This window comes from Drosophila mojavensis, unplaced genomic scaffold (assembly GCF_018153725.1).
Source record: "Drosophila mojavensis isolate 15081-1352.22 unplaced genomic scaffold, ASM1815372v1 contig_16, whole genome shotgun sequence".
In the NCBI taxonomy this organism is placed as follows: Eukaryota; Metazoa; Arthropoda; class Insecta; order Diptera; family Drosophilidae; genus Drosophila; species Drosophila mojavensis.
In genome coordinates this window covers 3,632,837-3,648,598 of record NW_025318693.1, presented here as the reverse complement: position 1 = coordinate 3,648,598, position 15,762 = coordinate 3,632,837, and the positions used below count along the sequence as shown (strand labels likewise).

Sequence of the window (15,762 nt, the reverse complement as noted above, 5' to 3'; positions counted from 1 at the left end):
GAAATGCTGCAAACTGTTTATCGGTTATTTTCTGACAATCGAGAATTCATAAATATTTAAAAACTTCCCGCGCGAATCGTGTTTCACTGCAAGATATAATTTGATAGACAGGTATTAGCTAACCCATTTTTCTTTAGGTGGTTGCTAAAAATTAAAGTGAAATATCTCTCAATGTTCGAAGCATTGAATAGGAGCTCGTATTAATATGATCTGATAATACAATGGACCAGCTACAAATTAAAAGCGATAACATTTATTAGTTATATTCAGTTTACACTGAAAAAAAAATGTAACACGCCATTCCACATTGGTAACCACAACATCATTAATTTTTTAATGAACTCGAGGCTCGCGTGTACATTAAGAAATTCAAAAATCATCATATAAAAGCGTTCTTCTATTTTACAGCCATTTTATCTTCAATCCCATGTTGTATGTGCCTTGTTGCTGTTGTTGTTAATTGTCCCTTGTGCATACAGTTGAGAAAACTACTTATCAAAATTGTTATTGCTGCTGCCGCCGCCGAAGTTGCTTGTTTCACTTGTATCCACTCCATTTGCAAAGCGTAATAAGCGACGCCTATAAGATTGACAGCACTTGTCAGTATTGAATGAAAACGGCTCAAAAGATTTGTAGTTTCTTTACGTTTTTAGAGTGTTTATTAAAAAATTAATAATTTGTGGTTCATCAAGAAGCGTCCCCATTTTTATTGTGGCTTCCTACGGAACGAGCAGCCTAAATTTGAAAATCATACATATTAGTGACGTGGAATAAACAATTATTTAAAACAATCTATTTACCTTCTGTCAGCTTGGCACGTCCTCCAGTTGGCTGGCACAGAATGGTGGCGCAACCAGCACAGACCACAACGCCCTGGGCGTGACTGAACACAGTTGTAATTCTGTAGCATCCGGGGCACTTGACATCCATGAAGTAGGAGTTGGGGTGCTGCACCAAGCGCTTTAGCTTGTGCTTGCGTTTCTCCTCAGCGGGCAGAGGGTGCAGTAAATCTTTTGCTAGCTGAAATGGCAAACCAAACAATGCAAGTTCACTATTAATCACATTTCAACTTCCTTTGACACATTATCGATTCCACAATATCATTTAATATCGTATTTCACAACTGTGTGCAAATTAACTTAGATAGACGGTGATACGCGCGTTTAACATGCGTTGCCAACGAAAGCACAGATTGCACGGTGTTGAGCGACGCACTGTTTTATTTGCATAATTCATATATTGTCACAGTAAATGCTCTATTTTTAAGTACTGCGATGCAACGCGGCCATTACTACATAATTTTGGCGCATGCATTTGCAAATTTTCTTTGTTTAAAAGCTTATTTTTGTAAAATTTTGCACCCACCGGCATGTTTTTTCTTTCACAGCTAACACGGAAAAGGAAGTCGGCCAAATCGCAGCCAACTTAACAAACGATAAAGTACTAAAAAAACCCTACTTAGCACAGTTAACACAGCACGGTGTTTTCTATTTGGCGCAGAGTGGCAGCCCTGTCACAATCATTCTGGCGCCTTTTTAGCACTGGCAGCTCTTCAACACTATAGAGCACTTTCGTCTGACCGGAGTAACAAAGCGAAGAAACATTAAAGTTAATAATGTCGACGCTTGAATTGTGTGAAAAGTTCTTTGAGACCCGTGATGTGTACAAGCTGATGGGCATTGCAAAAGATGCCAAAGAAAAAGATATCAAAAAGGCGTACCACAAACTCTCACTGTTGGTGCACCCCGACCGAGTACCCGACGCTCAAAAAGACGAATCAACGGAGAAGTTCAAAGTGCTCTCTAAAATTTACCAGGTGCTAACCGACTCACAGAAGCGCGCAGTCTATGACGAGCAGGGCATCATCGATGACGATGACGAGGGCAAGCTCACTAACTGGCTTGACTTGTGGAGCAAGATATTCAAGCCGCTGTCCGAAGAGGACATTAGCAACTACGAGAAAGAATATGTCGGCTCTGAGCTGGAGCGTGCAGATATTAAGAAGGCATATCTGGGTGGCAAGGGCTGTATAAACTACATCATGAATCATGTGCCGTTCATGAAAGTCGAAGACGAACCCCGCTTCAAAGAGATTGTGGCCAGCATGATTGCATCCAATGAGGTGCCCGAGTACAAGATCTTCACAGAGGAGCCAGCTGCTAAGCGTAATAAACGCCACAAGAAATATGCTCGCGAATCGAAAGAGGCGGTTATTATCAAGGAGCGCATTCAGCGCCGTCGCGAAAAGGACGCTGAGGCGGAGCAAGAAATGTCGGGCGATGGAAATTTAGAGCAAATGATATTGGCGCGCAAAAATCAACGCGAATCGAATTATAATTCACTAATGGATCGATTGCTCGAGAAATATGCCGGTGAAGATGATTCCGACACAGTTGACTTTAGCACATTCGACAAGAAGAAGAAGCTGAAGGCAAAGACCCCGTCAAAACATACACAGAAGTCGGCAAAGATAAATAATGTGAAGAAGGGTCGGGTGGAGAAGCCAAGAGCTTAAATGTATTTGTAGTTTTATTATCTCAAAATTCGTTTAGTTTTAATTATATTTACAGATATTTACTGATAATAATAATAAAAATAAATACATCAAAAATAAAATAAATCTGCTCTGGCTGGGAAAGTCCGACTACGATTCATTTTTCTATAACATCCTTTATATTTAAATAGAAATTCCAAGTCACATAAATTAGAATATTCATTACACAAACATTTATGCATATTCAATAAATAGAAATAAATTCTTCGATTTATAATTTCAGTGCTAGGCCATATTACATGGATCTTGAATAAAATAACAAGTACGTAATATTAAATTAGTATGTTGTATGTCTAATTAAAATTTACCAATATAAATATTTTAAACCGACTTAAATTCTGCAAATATCGGTTTTGAACTGCATACTAATCGTAAGAGGTGTCAGTCGGAGATGCCAACTCGTTAACTTAATCAGCTCCGTTTCTTACCATAAGAGTTATCGACTATTTATCGCAAATAGTAAACAAAGTAGAAATAGTCGTAAACTAGACTAGCACTAGCTTAAGTGGTCATTTATATCAGAGAAACGTCATCCAATGGACAAAATAAATCAGATGCCCATATCTGCGAGTCAATGCCGTATTTGTTTAGATGAATGCGACACTGGCACTATGCAAGCACTTTTTACAGAAAATAAGGATTCCGCAGCAAAAAGTGAGAATACGAGCGACACCAATTATGACAAGTGGCGTTTGAGTAGCAAAATAGAATACTGTTGTGGAATCAAGGTACAAGCAAACACGCAATAAATTATAGCGCACATATACATATTCTAAATACTTTACAGATTCGTCAGGCATCGCACTTGCCATCCAAAGTCTGCAAGAGATGCTGTGATTTTATAAGCATGTGGTTCAGCTTTCGGCAAATGTGTCTTAATACACAGGTGTATTTGGAGAGCACGTATATCCATGAGGAAAAACCCCATGATCTGATCGATGCTAGCGACACCGAGTATATGCAATACCTATATGAGACCTTGCAGTTGGCTTCATTCGAAAATTACCAAACGAACGAAGAACTCCAAGCTGGTGACGCTGCTCTTATAGAGAGTGATTATGTTATGGACTACGACGAGGAAAACTATGTGGCAGACGTATTATCAGCAGAAGACCAGGTCGAATGCGCTAAAGAAGATATGCAAGGAATAGTAACTAAACTGGAGACATACGAGCAAAATGAGGACGAACAAATCGAAGTTGAGCAAACATACACTTATCAAGATGAAGGCCATGAAGTGGAAGTGGACCTACCGGTCAAAGTGGAGGAAGGTGAAGTAGATTACGAGGACTTTCTATCACCAACACCCTCGCCTGAGCCAGAACAAAGCAGTGAAATGGTTAAACGCAAACCAGGACGCCCACGCAAGCCCGACAGTGAGCTAAAGTCCAAACGAAAGAATAAAAGCGACTCACAAATGAAAAACGAGCAGCGAAGTGAGGATATCACTAAATACATATGCAATCTCTGTGGTAATGTCTATCCAAAGAAGGCAGCATTTACGGCCCACATGATGGCGCACACCGACTACAAGCCACATCAATGCGAGTAAGCCGCAATTACTCATATTACAGTATATTAGATATTCCCCTTATATTTATATATTTCATATTTGTCAGAATCTGCTCCAAGTCTTTTCGTCAAATGGGAGAATTGCGCGCTCATATACGACGTCATACTGGAGAGCGGCCCTACAAGTGTTTATACTGCGATCGCTTCTTTTATGACCGTAGCGAAAAGGTTCGCCACGAACGAGTGCACACCAACACAAGGCCTTATGAGTGCAAGGAATGCGGCAAAACCTTTACACACACGGCTATTTTGAAAAATCACAGTCTGGTTCACTCTGGCGAGAAGAATTTTAAGTAAGCGTAGTAAAAACTCAATTTTATATACATACTTATGTAAATAACAAATTTGGAATATCTTCTTCAGCTGCACCGTTTGCTCCAAGTCGTTTACACTTCTCCACCAGCTGAAGGCGCATTTGCAAACACTGACACACCGAAGCAAAGAGAACCAATCCCTTACGACCTCCAACACCTACATACTTCATACTGAGTAATTTAAGCTAGGCGGTAATTTAAATATAATATCAGCAACACGTTTTATGTATACTGACTGTACTATGGTATATATACTAAATATAAATATCTCATATTTATTCAATTTGTTATATTATATTTTTTATAGAATTTCATTATTTAACAAAAAACAAAAAAAAAAAAACGCTTCCATAGGAGCACATTGTTTTAAAAATTAACTATAATAGGATTAAAAGCAATTAACTGCTGGAATAGTCGCTCTCGCCCTGATTGTATAGCATTATGCCAACCTCATAGCGATGAACGTGGGTCCGTTCATGAGCCTTTAACTGATGTGGCAAACGAAAGCCCTTGTTACAGGTAACGCATTTATGTGGCTTTTCCTTCGAATGAGAGAGGAAGTGCGCTTTTAATGTAGTTGATAGTGAAAAGGTTTTGGCACACATGTTACAGGCATAAGGTCGTTCATTAGTATGCATTCTGTAAATAATGCAAATATATGTTAGTAAAAAACTTTAGATTGTCAAGCGCCATATTGCATACCTTTCGTGCTTGCGATGGGTGCTGCGATCCGCAAAACGTCGACTACAGTGGGAACATTCGTAGGGCTTTTCGCCCGTGTGGGTACGCATATGGGTGGTTAAATTACAAGCGGCGTTGAAGCGCTTGGAGCACAGCCTAAAAGTAAATAAATTAAATTTGATGCCCGCATTGAATTTGATTACACTTACTCGCATTCGTAATTCTTTTCATTGCGATGGGTGCGCAGATGTGATTTAAGCTGCGTTTGATTTGGAAACGAGTTGCCACATACGGCACAGCTGTGTCTGGGGAAATTTGATGGCTCACACGCGGCAGTTAAGTCAACCATATCAAGAGAAGTGCCTGTTGAAGTTGGCTCTTCTCCCTTCAGCACAGGTTTTTCCTCCGGCTCTGACTGAATGTCTACAACTTGATTTGAAAATTTCGAGGTGGACTTCTTAGGTGCTGCTTCAACAACTGCATAGCTATCTGGCTCTGTGTAATCGTTATCATAAACTTCAATGCCATTATCACCCACATCAGTTATGATATACTCATTGCCCTCGGTGTCTGTCTCTGCATCTCTATCATGAAAGTCAAGAACACATTTACTTACAACAAGTAAATAATCCGCATCTTTATGTCCAGACCCAGCTGAGGATTTGTTGCCTCCAGTTGGCTTTTCATATTGCACAGGAATAAGCATTTTATTTCCATTTTCTGAAGTGCTATTTGACTCTACGTCAGTAAGCTCGTGTGCTTCTTTGAAATCTGTATACGAAATTTCAGGTTCGTCCAATACATTTTCCACTTGCGAGTCAAGTTCCTTTTTCTGTTGTTGATTTCTCACACATATGTTCTGTTTACGCGTTCGGGGAACTTGTTTTTCAATTTTGCTCCGACTACTACTCACTGCGCTCTGATCCATTGAATTACTCGGAAAGCGTATTCCCGAGGACATGGTGCGACGTACAACACTTCTTAGATGCGCGTCGGACCGTCTGCAACCTGTCAGAAACGCATGAGCCGATTGAAGAGCTTTAATACAATCCATACATATTTTGTCCGGCAAACCGTCGTCTGGTTTGACCTGTGTATAACAATAGATATTATTTTAGCTAACACAATTTTATATTGTATTGCGTTTTACCACAATTCCAGCGTATTCCTCCAGTTGCTTGGCTAAATTGGGATCATTGAACAGCGGCTGAAGTTGATCACTACTATCGGCCGTGCACGTGCGGCACATTTTCCATTTTATACAAATTTCCATTTCTTAACACTTTACGATCCCAAAATATTTACGATTGAAAAATTATATTACATTTTGCGGCTTGTCAAAGTTAGCTGGTATTCACTACTGAGCGCAGCGCGAGTCATAGTGAACCTATCTCTTACCAGACCGTTACAATTGATTTCAAACATATTTCTATTATGTGGGATGCGTGTCTTTAGAAATTTAAGTGTTCAATTTAATGCTTGTAAACATAGTATCAGATAGATCCGTTAATATTTTGTTCTGCATGCGCTATTAGTAATTTTTGGATGTTAGATTTTATCGACGCAACCAAATGAAATCGGAAAGGCGGTGAGAATGGCATTCTAATATATCGGCATTCACGATAATAAAATTTTGTCAACAAATGTGGTCACACTGTTTTCCTGTCAATAATAAAAAGAAAATAAAACTACAACAAAAAGGGCAGGAAAAAAATAGAAAATTTATTATCAAATTGTTATCATAATTGTTTATAGAATTGTAAAAATAAAAATAAAACCATGCCAGAATATTTAATCTGTCGAATATGCCTTACGGAAGACATGAATGTCGATACAATGACACCACTGTACGACGATCTGGATGTTCAATGTCCACTAGTTCGGAAAATAGAAGAGATCGGGAGCATTAAGGTATGCTAACAGATATCATATCTTACAGATTTCATCATTAAATTATATTAAATAATTAGCTACCGCCCTTGGAAGACATGCCAAGTCTGCTCTGTTGCACTTGTGTCGGTAGCCTTAACAGCGCCTATAAATTTCGAGAATTATGCCAGGAAAGTGAGCGAACCTTTGCCAGCAGCGTTGTAAAGGTATGATATTCATTCGACTGATAAACTATAATGGTTCAAGTGTACATTTATTGGTATAATGTTTGAAGGCGGAATTAAAATTGGAGCCAACGGATGATCCTTCACAAATTGAAAGCGATAGCGTGGAGTACATTTACGAAGCGGCCAATGAGTTTATTGACGCCGATGATGACATTGAATTCGATGCAATGCTAGAAGAGCGCTTGGAGGAAACAATTGAGGAGGCGGAAGCCAACGCTGTTTATGATGATTTTGAGCGGACGACAGATTTGGATGATAAGAACATATCAATTAGCAATGCAAGCGACAGCGACTACGAACCCAGTGAACGGTTGCGAAAGCCAAAGGTACGAAAATCGAGGCTTAGCAAACGTGGACGGGGACGACCTCGCAATCCGACACATTCAGTAATTAAGAATGGTCAAGCAAAGACAACAAATGTAGCAACTGCGAATAAACCGAATGAAGAGACCTCTACTAACATCATGTGTGAAATATGTGGCAATATCTACTCGAAACGTGCAGCGCTCAATATTCACATGCGACGACACATGGCCGAGAAGCCTTTCGAATGCGAGTATGTTTGTAGAAGTGCACTATATTTCAATTTAATTAAGTTCAGAAATAATAATAGAGAATGTCATGATATCTTCGAGATATCGAATATTTTATCTAATATTCTCAAATTAGTTCTAGTACATAGTGCAATTGCAAATATCTCTTCAATCACAGATTATCTGTGTTTTTCTTTACACTTCTGAATCATTTTACAGGCCATAACAGCAACATGAAGTTAATTTTTATGTTTAAAAAATTAATAATTGTATAATTTTGTACTCATACTCTATCAGCAATTTAAAACTTACTTTTTTCTTTAAACTCGTTATGTTATGTTACATGTTCTTTAATATACTGTTTTTTTTTTTTTTTTTTTTAGAATCTGCACTAAATCGTTTGCTGGTCCCTCGGAGCTAAATCGCCATATCAGAGTACACACAGGCGAGAAACCTTTTACGTGCAAATACTGTTCCCGAGCATTTGCTGATCGAAGCTCAAATATACGCCACGAAAGGTAATAGTAATACAGGAATTAGTTAACCACTAACTTATATATTTTATTACAGAACCCATACAAACGAGCGACCATTTACCTGTGCTACATGTGGCAAGTCTTTCTCTTATTCGAATGTTCTCAAGAATCACATGTTGACACATACAGGCGAAAAGCCCTTTTTGTAAGTTTATGATTTTACATATAAGATATGTCTAATAAGAATATTTTATAACATTTACTTTAAATATATACATAATAGAAATTGTACATGTATTTAGACATGCGCAACGAATCATAGTTATTGATGAATGAAATAAATCATTTCAGATGTTTGCCGTGCAATAAAACCTTTTCCCGCAAGCATCAACTGGAGCAGCACACAGGAACTATGACCCATCAGCAAACTGTGAAAGCTCTTCAGACTAGCGATGCAGCTCGTCACACTGAGCTATATTAGTCATTCGCAATGGTTTAAATAATTATTTAGTTGTTATATATATTATAAATTTAAATCCCATTTGTAAATAAAAAGTACAAATTTAAGAACCCATTTTCGCCCAGATGTGCCAGATTATTTCTATTACACGAAATACAAACAAGAGGTAAAATAGGTATAAAGTATGCAACAAAATTATTAGTTTCAAATGAATGTGATTGAAACGTAAAGCCAATGTAGTTTCCGAAGGATATATAGGAGCAATACTTAAGATATAAAAGCAAATGTATATGGTTCAATACACCAATAGTACACATATTTATATTATTTTGTATACGAATATAACATACAGAGTTTTAAACAATTTTTTTTTAGCTCTGCCAACGTCTGCCAGGCTAGGAGAATACAACATCAACATAGTAGGTTGGATTGCTAACCAACATCCTCAATATTTCGTGGCCTAGAGACGGGGTCACTGGCATAGTTTATGTGCCGAGGATTTCGGATTTATTGTGGCTTCCTCAGGCAACTCGAGATGAAGAGACTTTTCGCATGTTCATAGCAGTCGATAGAACGACTAGTGCTTGATCAACTCCTTTGTTGTGAAATATTAAGGCAATATCTAAAAAATTAACAATATTTGATTATGAAGTTTATGGGTAAACTTATAATTAATTAACATATCTACATACATAACACACATAAAATTGACTAATGCTTAAACGTTTTCGAAATGCTTAAGCATCAGATTTGCTAGCTCATTACAGCGGAGTAACTTGTACTCATGAAATTCCGTAATGTCCTTGCATTACAATTTTGAGTGCTTCAATATAGCATACAGAGTCAATGTAATCAATCAATGGATTTCGCATAGACGTCATTTGAAACCCTTGTAAGATAATTCTCATGAACTCCTTTAAGTCGCCCGATTTGCAGTAGTCAGATTTTGAATTAACTTCTGTATCAACTGTTTTTCTGAAAGAGAACAGCGGTTGCGAAAAGCAGTGGCACATCCCAGGTCAATGAGGCATACCCTGCAAATAAGCACCGGATATCCTGGAATTTTCTCGAGCTATGAAAAATGAAAAAATTTTAACAACAGTTAATAATGTGCAATATTTAAAATGCAACCTGCAATTTACTAGTTGAATTGAGTTGCGCTATTAAGTGGGCATTTTGATCACGAAATAGATCAACCATGTCTTGAATACGCTTAACGTAATTTAAACAAAGACGGCACCTCCTCGACTCCATCATGCGCTCCCCACAGTAGTGGGAAAATAGAGATACTGATTTTGAGTTTCAGCAGTCAAGTGAATACTACTAGTGTTGCTTCTTCTTCTTCTTTAGACATTCACAGCGAACTTATAAATTCAGAAACAGCTGATTCCTTACTTTGTTTACAAATATACAAACGATTTTTAATTATTTTTTGCTTAAAGATTATATTTAATTTAGCTTATAGAAAATGACGCTACAATGTCGTACCTGTGGAAACGTAATTTATAATATGAACGCTAAAAATCTATTCCAGACTGAAAACGCTGATGTCTTAATGAACATTGAAATTGTGGCTGGAACTGCAGTAAATTATTCTGTTAACATGAATTTCATACGTTTATTTTAATCACGGCTTTTATATGACAGCTAAAAAAATGCCCTGAGCTTCCATCTCACATATGCGGTTGTTGTCTTCTTGACCTGAAGCAAGCCGTCGTCCATATGAAAGTATTCCGGGAACGCTGTATAAAGACGCAGCAGCTGCTGCAAAGCACCCAAACCCTAGTCGAAAATTCGTCGAAAGGGGATATGGAACTAAAAAGTGATTATCAGGACACTATGTCAAATTACGAGGAGCTACCCATTGAAATTGATAGACCAGAAGAGAATTTCGATGATGACGATGATGAGATTATTGACTCTTTTGAGGATACTATTTCAAGAGATAAGGAAGGTCCCACGGAGGATGCCGACTACTTAATAGCAAGCGTTCAAAATGAAATGCGCAGTATATGTGAATTTAGCAGTGACAGTCAAGAGACGACCGAAGAGCTTCAGACATTTTCAGATAATGAATCAATCCAAAATATTAGTAGCTGCAGTGACATAAGTAAATCTATTAGTATCAGAGTCAGTCCACCTACAACATTCACCAATCATCCACTTAACAAAGATTATTCAAATGGAAATTCGAATAAGAAAATACATAAGAAAAATTTAAATAGAAACAATTTAAATTGTAAAACGATAACTGTTAAAACGAAAAAGACTTACCTCAGCTGGAAGAATCTGACAGAGGAGCAAATTATTGCTCGGCGGCGGAAACAGAGGCTTCGGGACTGCATTTGTGATCAGTGTGGCAGGCATTTCACGGATCAAAGTAATTTCAAACTGCATATGCTGCGACACTCTGGCATCAAGAACTTCAAATGTCAAGAATGCAGTAAACTATTCTATACCGATCACTTGCTACAGCTACATGAACGGACCGTGCATCGTGGAGAGCGACCATATGCTTGCAAATACTGCGACAAAACGTTTAACAGCAGCACAACTCGTGTAATGCATGAACGGTTCGTTTTTCCAGCTTCGTATCATTTTTATACATACATACATAATAATATTAATATTAATATATTTATCTAGCTCCCATACGAATGTGCGACCGTACTCTTGCGAATATTGCGATAAATCATTTATTTCTGCTTCTGCACTTAAGAGACATGATCTAACACACAACGGCGTGCGAGCATTTTAGTAAGTCTTTTGAAATCGATTTGAATAAGCTAAACTTTAAACGTATTTTTTTTTTTATAAACATTTCAGCTGTAATATATGCGACAAAACATTTCAAAGAAATACTCATTTAAAGGCTCATTTGCGTTCCAAGCTGCATACAATGAAAGAAGACAATATTCATTTATTACAGGAGGAAATTCCCATGTTATGATTAAAAACTTAATATTAACTTTTAAACCACTAAAACATTTCAATGCCAACATTTTCCAGCTTATAATTATAAGAAATCAACTAATCATTAAATCGGGTTTGAATAAATCGGGAAAATATCAACTAATATCCAAAATAAACACAATACAGATTTCTAAACAAACGTTGAGTCGATAATATCAGTTTATACTTTTCAGTTTGTTAACAGTATATTTATGAGATTTTCAGTGTATTTTTTTAGTATGTTTCATTAAAGTGTATTTCAGGGTTTTCGTGAGCTGGTCGCTTTGTTGACGTCTCTGCGTTTTACAAATTAAACAAATTTATTCTGTAGTTTTTATTAAAATGGAGGACTTCTGCCGAACTTGTGGCAAAACTGTGAATGAAGAAAGTTGCATTAATGTATTTTCACCCCAGAGTCGTCGACTATTACATTGTGTGCGCAATATAACAAATTGTTGGGTATTGAGATAATGTTTCCACTTTCGATGAAATTCTAACTTTGTATATTTTAGATGGAAAATGTTACCGGCTTTCCAATTTATATTTGCGAGGACTGTCAAATTCTGGTAAAGAAGGTAAATACCTTCCGTAAGCGCTGCACGAAAATCGAAGCCTTTCTAACTAAACGGAAAGCCAAGTTGAGCTCAAATAATGATTTAAAATCAAAGCAGAGTAAGATTTCCGATCCGCTTCGAATTGAAACGGTGGATACTGATGTTAATATTAAAAGGGAGACAAAAACCACACAACACATGCAATCTGATGATTTGTTTAATGAGTTTCACAAGGATACTGGAGAAATAAACGAATGTTTTAGAGATCAACCGGATTCCGATGACTGCGCTAGTATATCGTTTAATGACGATATTGAAGGACAGCCCAGTGAAAACTCTCCCAACTCTCTAACTCCCCACCCTGAAGCTGAATTGAAGCCTTCAGTCAGCATTGAGCCAAATACAAAAGCGAAAAATAGCACCCGCAAGTACACTATGCGCGTAGGCAAGAGAACTATGTACATAAAACTAACAAATGAGAAACAGCCGAAGCGCATTGTAGACCGGGAGCGACAATGGGCCTCCGCGCGCCCCTGTATTTGTGAGCACTGTGGCCGCCAATTCAAGGATGGCAGCAATCTCAATGTGCATTTGTTGCGGCACACCGGCACTAAGAATTATGAGTGCCAGGAATGCAACGAAAAGTGCTACACACTGCATCTGCTTCGACGCCATCAGCTAAAGCATACTGAGGGCCCGTATGCGTGCACATTCTGCGGACTACAATATAGTACGAACAGCTCCCGGGTACGACACGAACGGTGAGTGAAGGGAAACTTATGTTAGAAAGAATTTATGAAATTCCAATTCCTTAAATTTACAGTGAAGCTTGCAAGAAAGGTCGAGGTCCACAATCAAAAACGGAGCTAATTAAGCGTGGTGAACGCACATTTCAGTGAGTTTTAGTAATTTAAAACTTCTTAAATATTAATTAATAAGTCTCTTGTGTTCCACAGCTGTGATGTATGTGATCTTTGGTTCCTGCGCGCCGGCAATTTAACTCAGCATATAAATTCATCAAATCATATTGCTAACGTACGGATAAAAAGTAAGAGATCCCAATCCAAACAAAAGAATTCACAAAATATAGATGTTGCATCATGAATACATTTTTTATTACACCACTTTGTAATAAAAATTAATAGAAAAATAATGCTCTGTACTTTAAATATCTTAACGCTAATTTTAGGATAACCTAATTTGAATCTTCTTCAATCACTTCAATTTTTCTCAGCTTTTGTAGATTCTCCTTATGCATTTTGCTAAATTGATGCGAGCATAAATTGAACTTATACCGAAAGAATGCGTTGCAAACATCACACCTAAAAAAATGCAGTAATTGAAATAATCAAATTAAAATATTAAATCAATATTCCATTGCCGAACCTGTAGGGTCGTTCGCCAGTGTGAATTCGCTCGTGTTCTTTCAACTTGCTGCGTACATAGAACCCCTTTAGACAAATGTCGCACTCGAAGGGACGTTTGCTATCATGCCTCATTTCATGTTTCTTTTTCGATTGGGGATCCGGAAAGCTCATGTCGCAGAGCTTGCATTTAAAAGGCGTGATACCCATATGTATATTGGTGTGCCAATTGAGTGCATATTTTGTCGCATAGCTTTTATTGCAATAGGTACAAAAGTGACGAACATTTTCCCTCTGTTCCAGCGCATTCTGCGATTGTTGCTCCTGCTCATCGGTTTTAAGTTCGATCCGTTTGTTCAATCTGTTCGAGCTTCTATGAATACGTGGAGATGCTCCGTGAACCTTTCTGCAAAAACCATTTGTATATTATCAATTTTTATTTGCGTCATTGACTATTTCAATTTGGCACCTACTTTTCATGCAAATAGCGCGTGTTGGACGAGCCAAATGCTTTCCTACAATACTTGCATTCAAATGGCAATTCTCCTTTGTGCCGCACACGTATATGCATGTTTCGCATATAGGCATCGTAGAACATTTTAGGGCACTCGGGACAAGAATAGTTCTTTGTGCGCGAATGCCGCAACATATGGATCGTTAAATTGCATCTCACCCGAAATGAGGCGCCGCACTGGTCGCACACGTGGTTCAAGGGCATGGCTCTGATTTGCTCTCGGCGTATGCGATTTCTTTCTTCTTTTGTGCGCTTTGGGCGTTTCGGCTTGGGATCCCGAGGTTTTCGTATTCGTTTTCGTACCACATTTTGCTTAGTTATTGTTGCCTTTCTCTGTCGGGGTCGTGCTGTCTTGTCCTTACCCCTGTATTCATTGAGAAGATCCTCATAAATTTGAGCGCCCAATGCAATACTATTTGAATCTGCAGTCGGCGGATATGTTGGCTGAACCATTTGTTGTGTCGTTTCAAAGGGAAAAGGCTCAACTACAGTTGTTTGATCTTCTTCCGGAAACATGGAAACAAAATCATCACAGTTCTCACTAATCTGCATTATCTCTGAATCATTAGCACTCAAAATTTCTGTATCAGGGTCCTTGATAATGGTATCTCCTCCTGCTAGCTCTACCTCCGTTCGAATACAGGTTTCTCGAAAATGTATGGCTGTGCTCAGATTTTGGACGCAGTTTGAACACATGATCGACGATATGCCCTCCTTACATTTGATCTGAAACACAAATATTTGTATACCGAAACCATGTGTAAAATAATGGTTTTAGCAGATACTAACCCAGATACCGGTTATAACTTCAATGTGATATAACATGACGGCGTTTTGTTTGTCACCAAGATCTTTAGCATTTTCATCAACAACAAATAGTTCATAGCAGGTGCGGCATTTAACCTGTTGGATATCTTTTTGTACACCACACAACTCCAGCTCCTCCTGCTCTTCTGCCAATGGATCGCTTTCACTGGGTGTCGGTGTACATGGAATAAAGGCATTGCCAGTTGCAATTACGAAATCGGGAGCCGACGCGATGCCTGTGTTTCTGACAAAATCTGGAGCTTTAACAATTGCTCCGCTGGCTTCCGCTGCTTCACGCGCTGCCGCTTCCTCAAGTAACTCTTGGACCAGTTTTTTGTTCTTTCGCCTTTCAGATCGCTCGCGTTCAACTGTACTCATATCGCTCTTATTTATGCAAGGCACGGCACCTGGTTTCAGCGTTCTTTTACTGCATAGACCTACAATAAGAAATTGAAGTTAATGTGATGAGAGGCGTTTAAATTGTTTTACCAACCCATTTGAAACTGTAAGGCTCCTTGTATATCCTCCTCTTTAAAGTGCTCATTGCAAATGACGCTCTTAAGTGGTGCCTTCAGTTTTTCTTTGTTGTATCTGCGGCAAAATGCAAGCCATTTTTTTAAGACGTCCGGATTTTTGGGAAAACTGAAGAAACTGAATTGTTCAGAATGCTTTTGTTTTGACCTGAACTTGTTCGCGCAATTTTGTATTGCACACTTCATTTTTATAGAATTTACTTTTATTTGTGACGTCGCATTACAGACCTAGTACCAGGGCTGGCGAATGTTTGCTCGCGCTTCTGCAGGCTATCGATATGCAAACTATTCATTCTTTACTCCTTATCGGCTATTTGCTTGCCAATCGGCG

General features: G+C 38.3%; 8 protein-coding genes and 1 long non-coding RNA gene across 12 annotated transcripts; 5 read left to right on the top strand and 4 right to left on the bottom strand.

Moving 5' to 3' along the window:
- Positions 1–237: 237 nt before the first annotated feature.
- Positions 238–1,467, bottom strand: LOC6573530 (40S ribosomal protein S27). 2 transcript variants are annotated; one of them, XR_001449567.3, is made up of 4 exons: positions 1,366–1,467; positions 801–1,020; positions 646–735; positions 238–579 (listed from the first exon to the last, which is right to left on the bottom strand). XR_001449567.3 is itself a non-coding variant. In XM_001999562.4 (3 exons), the coding sequence occupies exons 1-3, from the start codon at positions 1,369–1,371 to the stop codon at positions 707–709; spliced, it is 255 nt and encodes an 84-aa protein (XP_001999598.1). In that variant the 5' UTR covers positions 1,372–1,467; the 3' UTR covers positions 238–706. The 2 variants fall into 2 exon arrangements, 1 of the variants encoding a protein (XP_001999598.1); XM_001999562.4 differs by having other exon boundaries at positions 238–735.
- A 48-nt stretch (positions 1,468–1,515) lies between these two features.
- Positions 1,516–2,620, top strand: LOC6573531 (J domain-containing protein CG6693). Its single transcript, XM_001999563.4, has one exon. The coding sequence runs from the start codon at positions 1,616–1,618 to the stop codon at positions 2,513–2,515; it is 900 nt and encodes a 299-aa protein (XP_001999599.1). The 5' UTR covers positions 1,516–1,615; the 3' UTR covers positions 2,516–2,620.
- A 360-nt stretch (positions 2,621–2,980) lies between these two features.
- Positions 2,981–4,723, top strand: LOC6573532 (zinc finger protein 599). The gene is made up of 4 exons (XM_001999564.4): positions 2,981–3,282; positions 3,342–4,102; positions 4,174–4,419; positions 4,490–4,723. Exons 1-4 carry the CDS (start codon positions 3,091–3,093, stop codon positions 4,617–4,619), a joined length of 1,329 nt encoding a protein of 442 aa, XP_001999600.2. The 5' UTR covers positions 2,981–3,090; the 3' UTR covers positions 4,620–4,723.
- A 40-nt stretch (positions 4,724–4,763) lies between these two features.
- On the bottom strand, positions 4,764–6,689 carry LOC6573533 (zinc finger protein 182). Its single transcript, XM_001999565.4, has 4 exons — positions 6,272–6,689; positions 5,331–6,211; positions 5,143–5,277; positions 4,764–5,079 (listed from the first exon to the last, which is right to left on the bottom strand). The coding sequence occupies exons 1-4, from the start codon at positions 6,392–6,394 to the stop codon at positions 4,839–4,841; spliced, it is 1,380 nt and encodes a 459-aa protein (XP_001999601.2). The 5' UTR covers positions 6,395–6,689; the 3' UTR covers positions 4,764–4,838.
- A 114-nt stretch (positions 6,690–6,803) lies between these two features.
- LOC6573534 (transcription factor Ouib) lies at positions 6,804–8,830 on the top strand. 2 transcript variants are annotated; one of them, XM_001999566.4, is made up of 6 exons: positions 6,805–7,032; positions 7,092–7,217; positions 7,286–7,794; positions 8,155–8,289; positions 8,342–8,452; positions 8,599–8,830. In XM_001999566.4, the coding sequence occupies exons 1-6, from the start codon at positions 6,901–6,903 to the stop codon at positions 8,726–8,728; spliced, it is 1,143 nt and encodes a 380-aa protein (XP_001999602.1). In that variant the 5' UTR covers positions 6,805–6,900; the 3' UTR covers positions 8,729–8,830. The 2 variants fall into 2 exon arrangements, with proteins under 2 accessions (XP_015022443.1, XP_001999602.1); XM_015166957.3 differs by lacking the exons at positions 8,342–8,452; positions 8,599–8,830 and having other exon boundaries at positions 6,804–7,032; positions 7,286–7,564; positions 8,155–8,235.
- Positions 8,831–8,996: 166 nt separating this feature from the next.
- LOC26527933 lies at positions 8,997–10,282 on the bottom strand. 2 transcript variants are annotated; one of them, XR_001449568.3, is made up of 4 exons: positions 10,196–10,282; positions 9,839–10,101; positions 9,400–9,779; positions 8,997–9,329 (listed from the first exon to the last, which is right to left on the bottom strand). It is a non-coding gene; the product is annotated as an uncharacterized LOC26527933 (long non-coding RNA). The 2 variants fall into 2 exon arrangements; XR_004364341.2 differs by lacking the exon at positions 10,196–10,282 and having other exon boundaries at positions 9,850–10,008.
- On the top strand, positions 10,072–11,779 carry LOC6573535 (zinc finger protein 33A). Its single transcript, XM_001999567.4, has 4 exons — positions 10,072–10,292; positions 10,355–11,280; positions 11,354–11,464; positions 11,534–11,779. The coding sequence occupies exons 1-4, from the start codon at positions 10,176–10,178 to the stop codon at positions 11,655–11,657; spliced, it is 1,278 nt and encodes a 425-aa protein (XP_001999603.1). The 5' UTR covers positions 10,072–10,175; the 3' UTR covers positions 11,658–11,779.
- A 127-nt stretch (positions 11,780–11,906) lies between these two features.
- Positions 11,907–13,366, top strand: LOC26528384 (zinc finger protein 836). The gene is made up of 4 exons (XM_015166958.3): positions 11,907–12,118; positions 12,172–12,974; positions 13,037–13,108; positions 13,170–13,366. Exons 1-4 carry the CDS (start codon positions 12,002–12,004, stop codon positions 13,315–13,317), a joined length of 1,140 nt encoding a protein of 379 aa, XP_015022444.1. The 5' UTR covers positions 11,907–12,001; the 3' UTR covers positions 13,318–13,366.
- Positions 13,301–15,634, bottom strand: LOC6573536 (zinc finger protein 485). The gene is made up of 5 exons (XM_001999568.4): positions 15,392–15,634; positions 14,881–15,335; positions 14,051–14,817; positions 13,600–13,983; positions 13,301–13,535 (listed from the first exon to the last, which is right to left on the bottom strand). Exons 1-5 carry the CDS (start codon positions 15,615–15,617, stop codon positions 13,409–13,411), a joined length of 1,959 nt encoding a protein of 652 aa, XP_001999604.1. The 5' UTR covers positions 15,618–15,634; the 3' UTR covers positions 13,301–13,408.
- Between the last annotated feature and the right edge of the window lie 128 nt (positions 15,635–15,762).

Bases quoted from the DNA above. Each gene is read 5' to 3' on its own strand.
- LOC6573530 (XM_001999562.4), bottom strand. The intron at 736-800 runs GTAAATAGATTG...TTTCAAATTTAG, and splicing joins ACGTGCCAAGCTGACAGAAG to GCTGCTCGTTCCGTAGGAAG.
- LOC6573531 (XM_001999563.4), top strand. From the start codon at position 1,616: ATGTCGACGCTTGAATTGTGTGAAAAGTTCTTTGAGACCCGTGATGTG.
- LOC6573532 (XM_001999564.4), top strand. From the start codon at position 3,091: ATGGACAAAATAAATCAGATGCCCATATCTGCGAGTCAATGCCGTATT. The intron at 3,283-3,341 runs GTACAAGCAAAC...AATACTTTACAG, and splicing joins AATACTGTTGTGGAATCAAG to ATTCGTCAGGCATCGCACTT. The intron at 4,420-4,489 runs GTAAGCGTAGTA...TATCTTCTTCAG, and splicing joins TCTGGCGAGAAGAATTTTAA to CTGCACCGTTTGCTCCAAGT.
- LOC6573533 (XM_001999565.4), bottom strand. From the start codon at position 6,394: ATGGAAATTTGTATAAAATGGAAAATGTGCCGCACGTGCACGGCCGAT. The intron at 5,278-5,330 runs GTAAGTGTAATC...ATTTACTTTTAG, and splicing joins GAAAAGAATTACGAATGCGA to GCTGTGCTCCAAGCGCTTCA. The intron at 5,080-5,142 runs GTATGCAATATG...CATTATTTACAG, and splicing joins ACCCATCGCAAGCACGAAAG to AATGCATACTAATGAACGAC.
- LOC6573534 (XM_001999566.4), top strand. From the start codon at position 6,901: ATGCCAGAATATTTAATCTGTCGAATATGCCTTACGGAAGACATGAAT. The intron at 7,033-7,091 runs GTATGCTAACAG...TTAAATAATTAG, and splicing joins AAGAGATCGGGAGCATTAAG to CTACCGCCCTTGGAAGACAT. The intron at 7,795-8,154 runs GTATGTTTGTAG...TTTTTTTTTTAG, and splicing joins GAGAAGCCTTTCGAATGCGA to AATCTGCACTAAATCGTTTG.
- LOC6573535 (XM_001999567.4), top strand. From the start codon at position 10,176: ATGACGCTACAATGTCGTACCTGTGGAAACGTAATTTATAATATGAAC. The intron at 10,293-10,354 runs GTAAATTATTCT...TTTATATGACAG, and splicing joins AAATTGTGGCTGGAACTGCA to CTAAAAAAATGCCCTGAGCT. The intron at 11,465-11,533 runs GTAAGTCTTTTG...TAAACATTTCAG, and splicing joins AACGGCGTGCGAGCATTTTA to CTGTAATATATGCGACAAAA.
- LOC26528384 (XM_015166958.3), top strand. From the start codon at position 12,002: ATGGAGGACTTCTGCCGAACTTGTGGCAAAACTGTGAATGAAGAAAGT. The intron at 12,119-12,171 runs GTATTGAGATAA...TGTATATTTTAG, and splicing joins GCAATATAACAAATTGTTGG to ATGGAAAATGTTACCGGCTT. The intron at 12,975-13,036 runs GTGAGTGAAGGG...TTAAATTTACAG, and splicing joins TCCCGGGTACGACACGAACG to TGAAGCTTGCAAGAAAGGTC.
- LOC6573536 (XM_001999568.4), bottom strand. From the start codon at position 15,617: ATGAAGTGTGCAATACAAAATTGCGCGAACAAGTTCAGGTCAAAACAA. The intron at 15,336-15,391 runs GTTGGTAAAACA...TTCTTATTGTAG, and splicing joins AGCCTTACAGTTTCAAATGG to GTCTATGCAGTAAAAGAACG. The intron at 14,818-14,880 runs GTTAGTATCTGC...TTTGTGTTTCAG, and splicing joins AAGTTATAACCGGTATCTGG to ATCAAATGTAAGGAGGGCAT.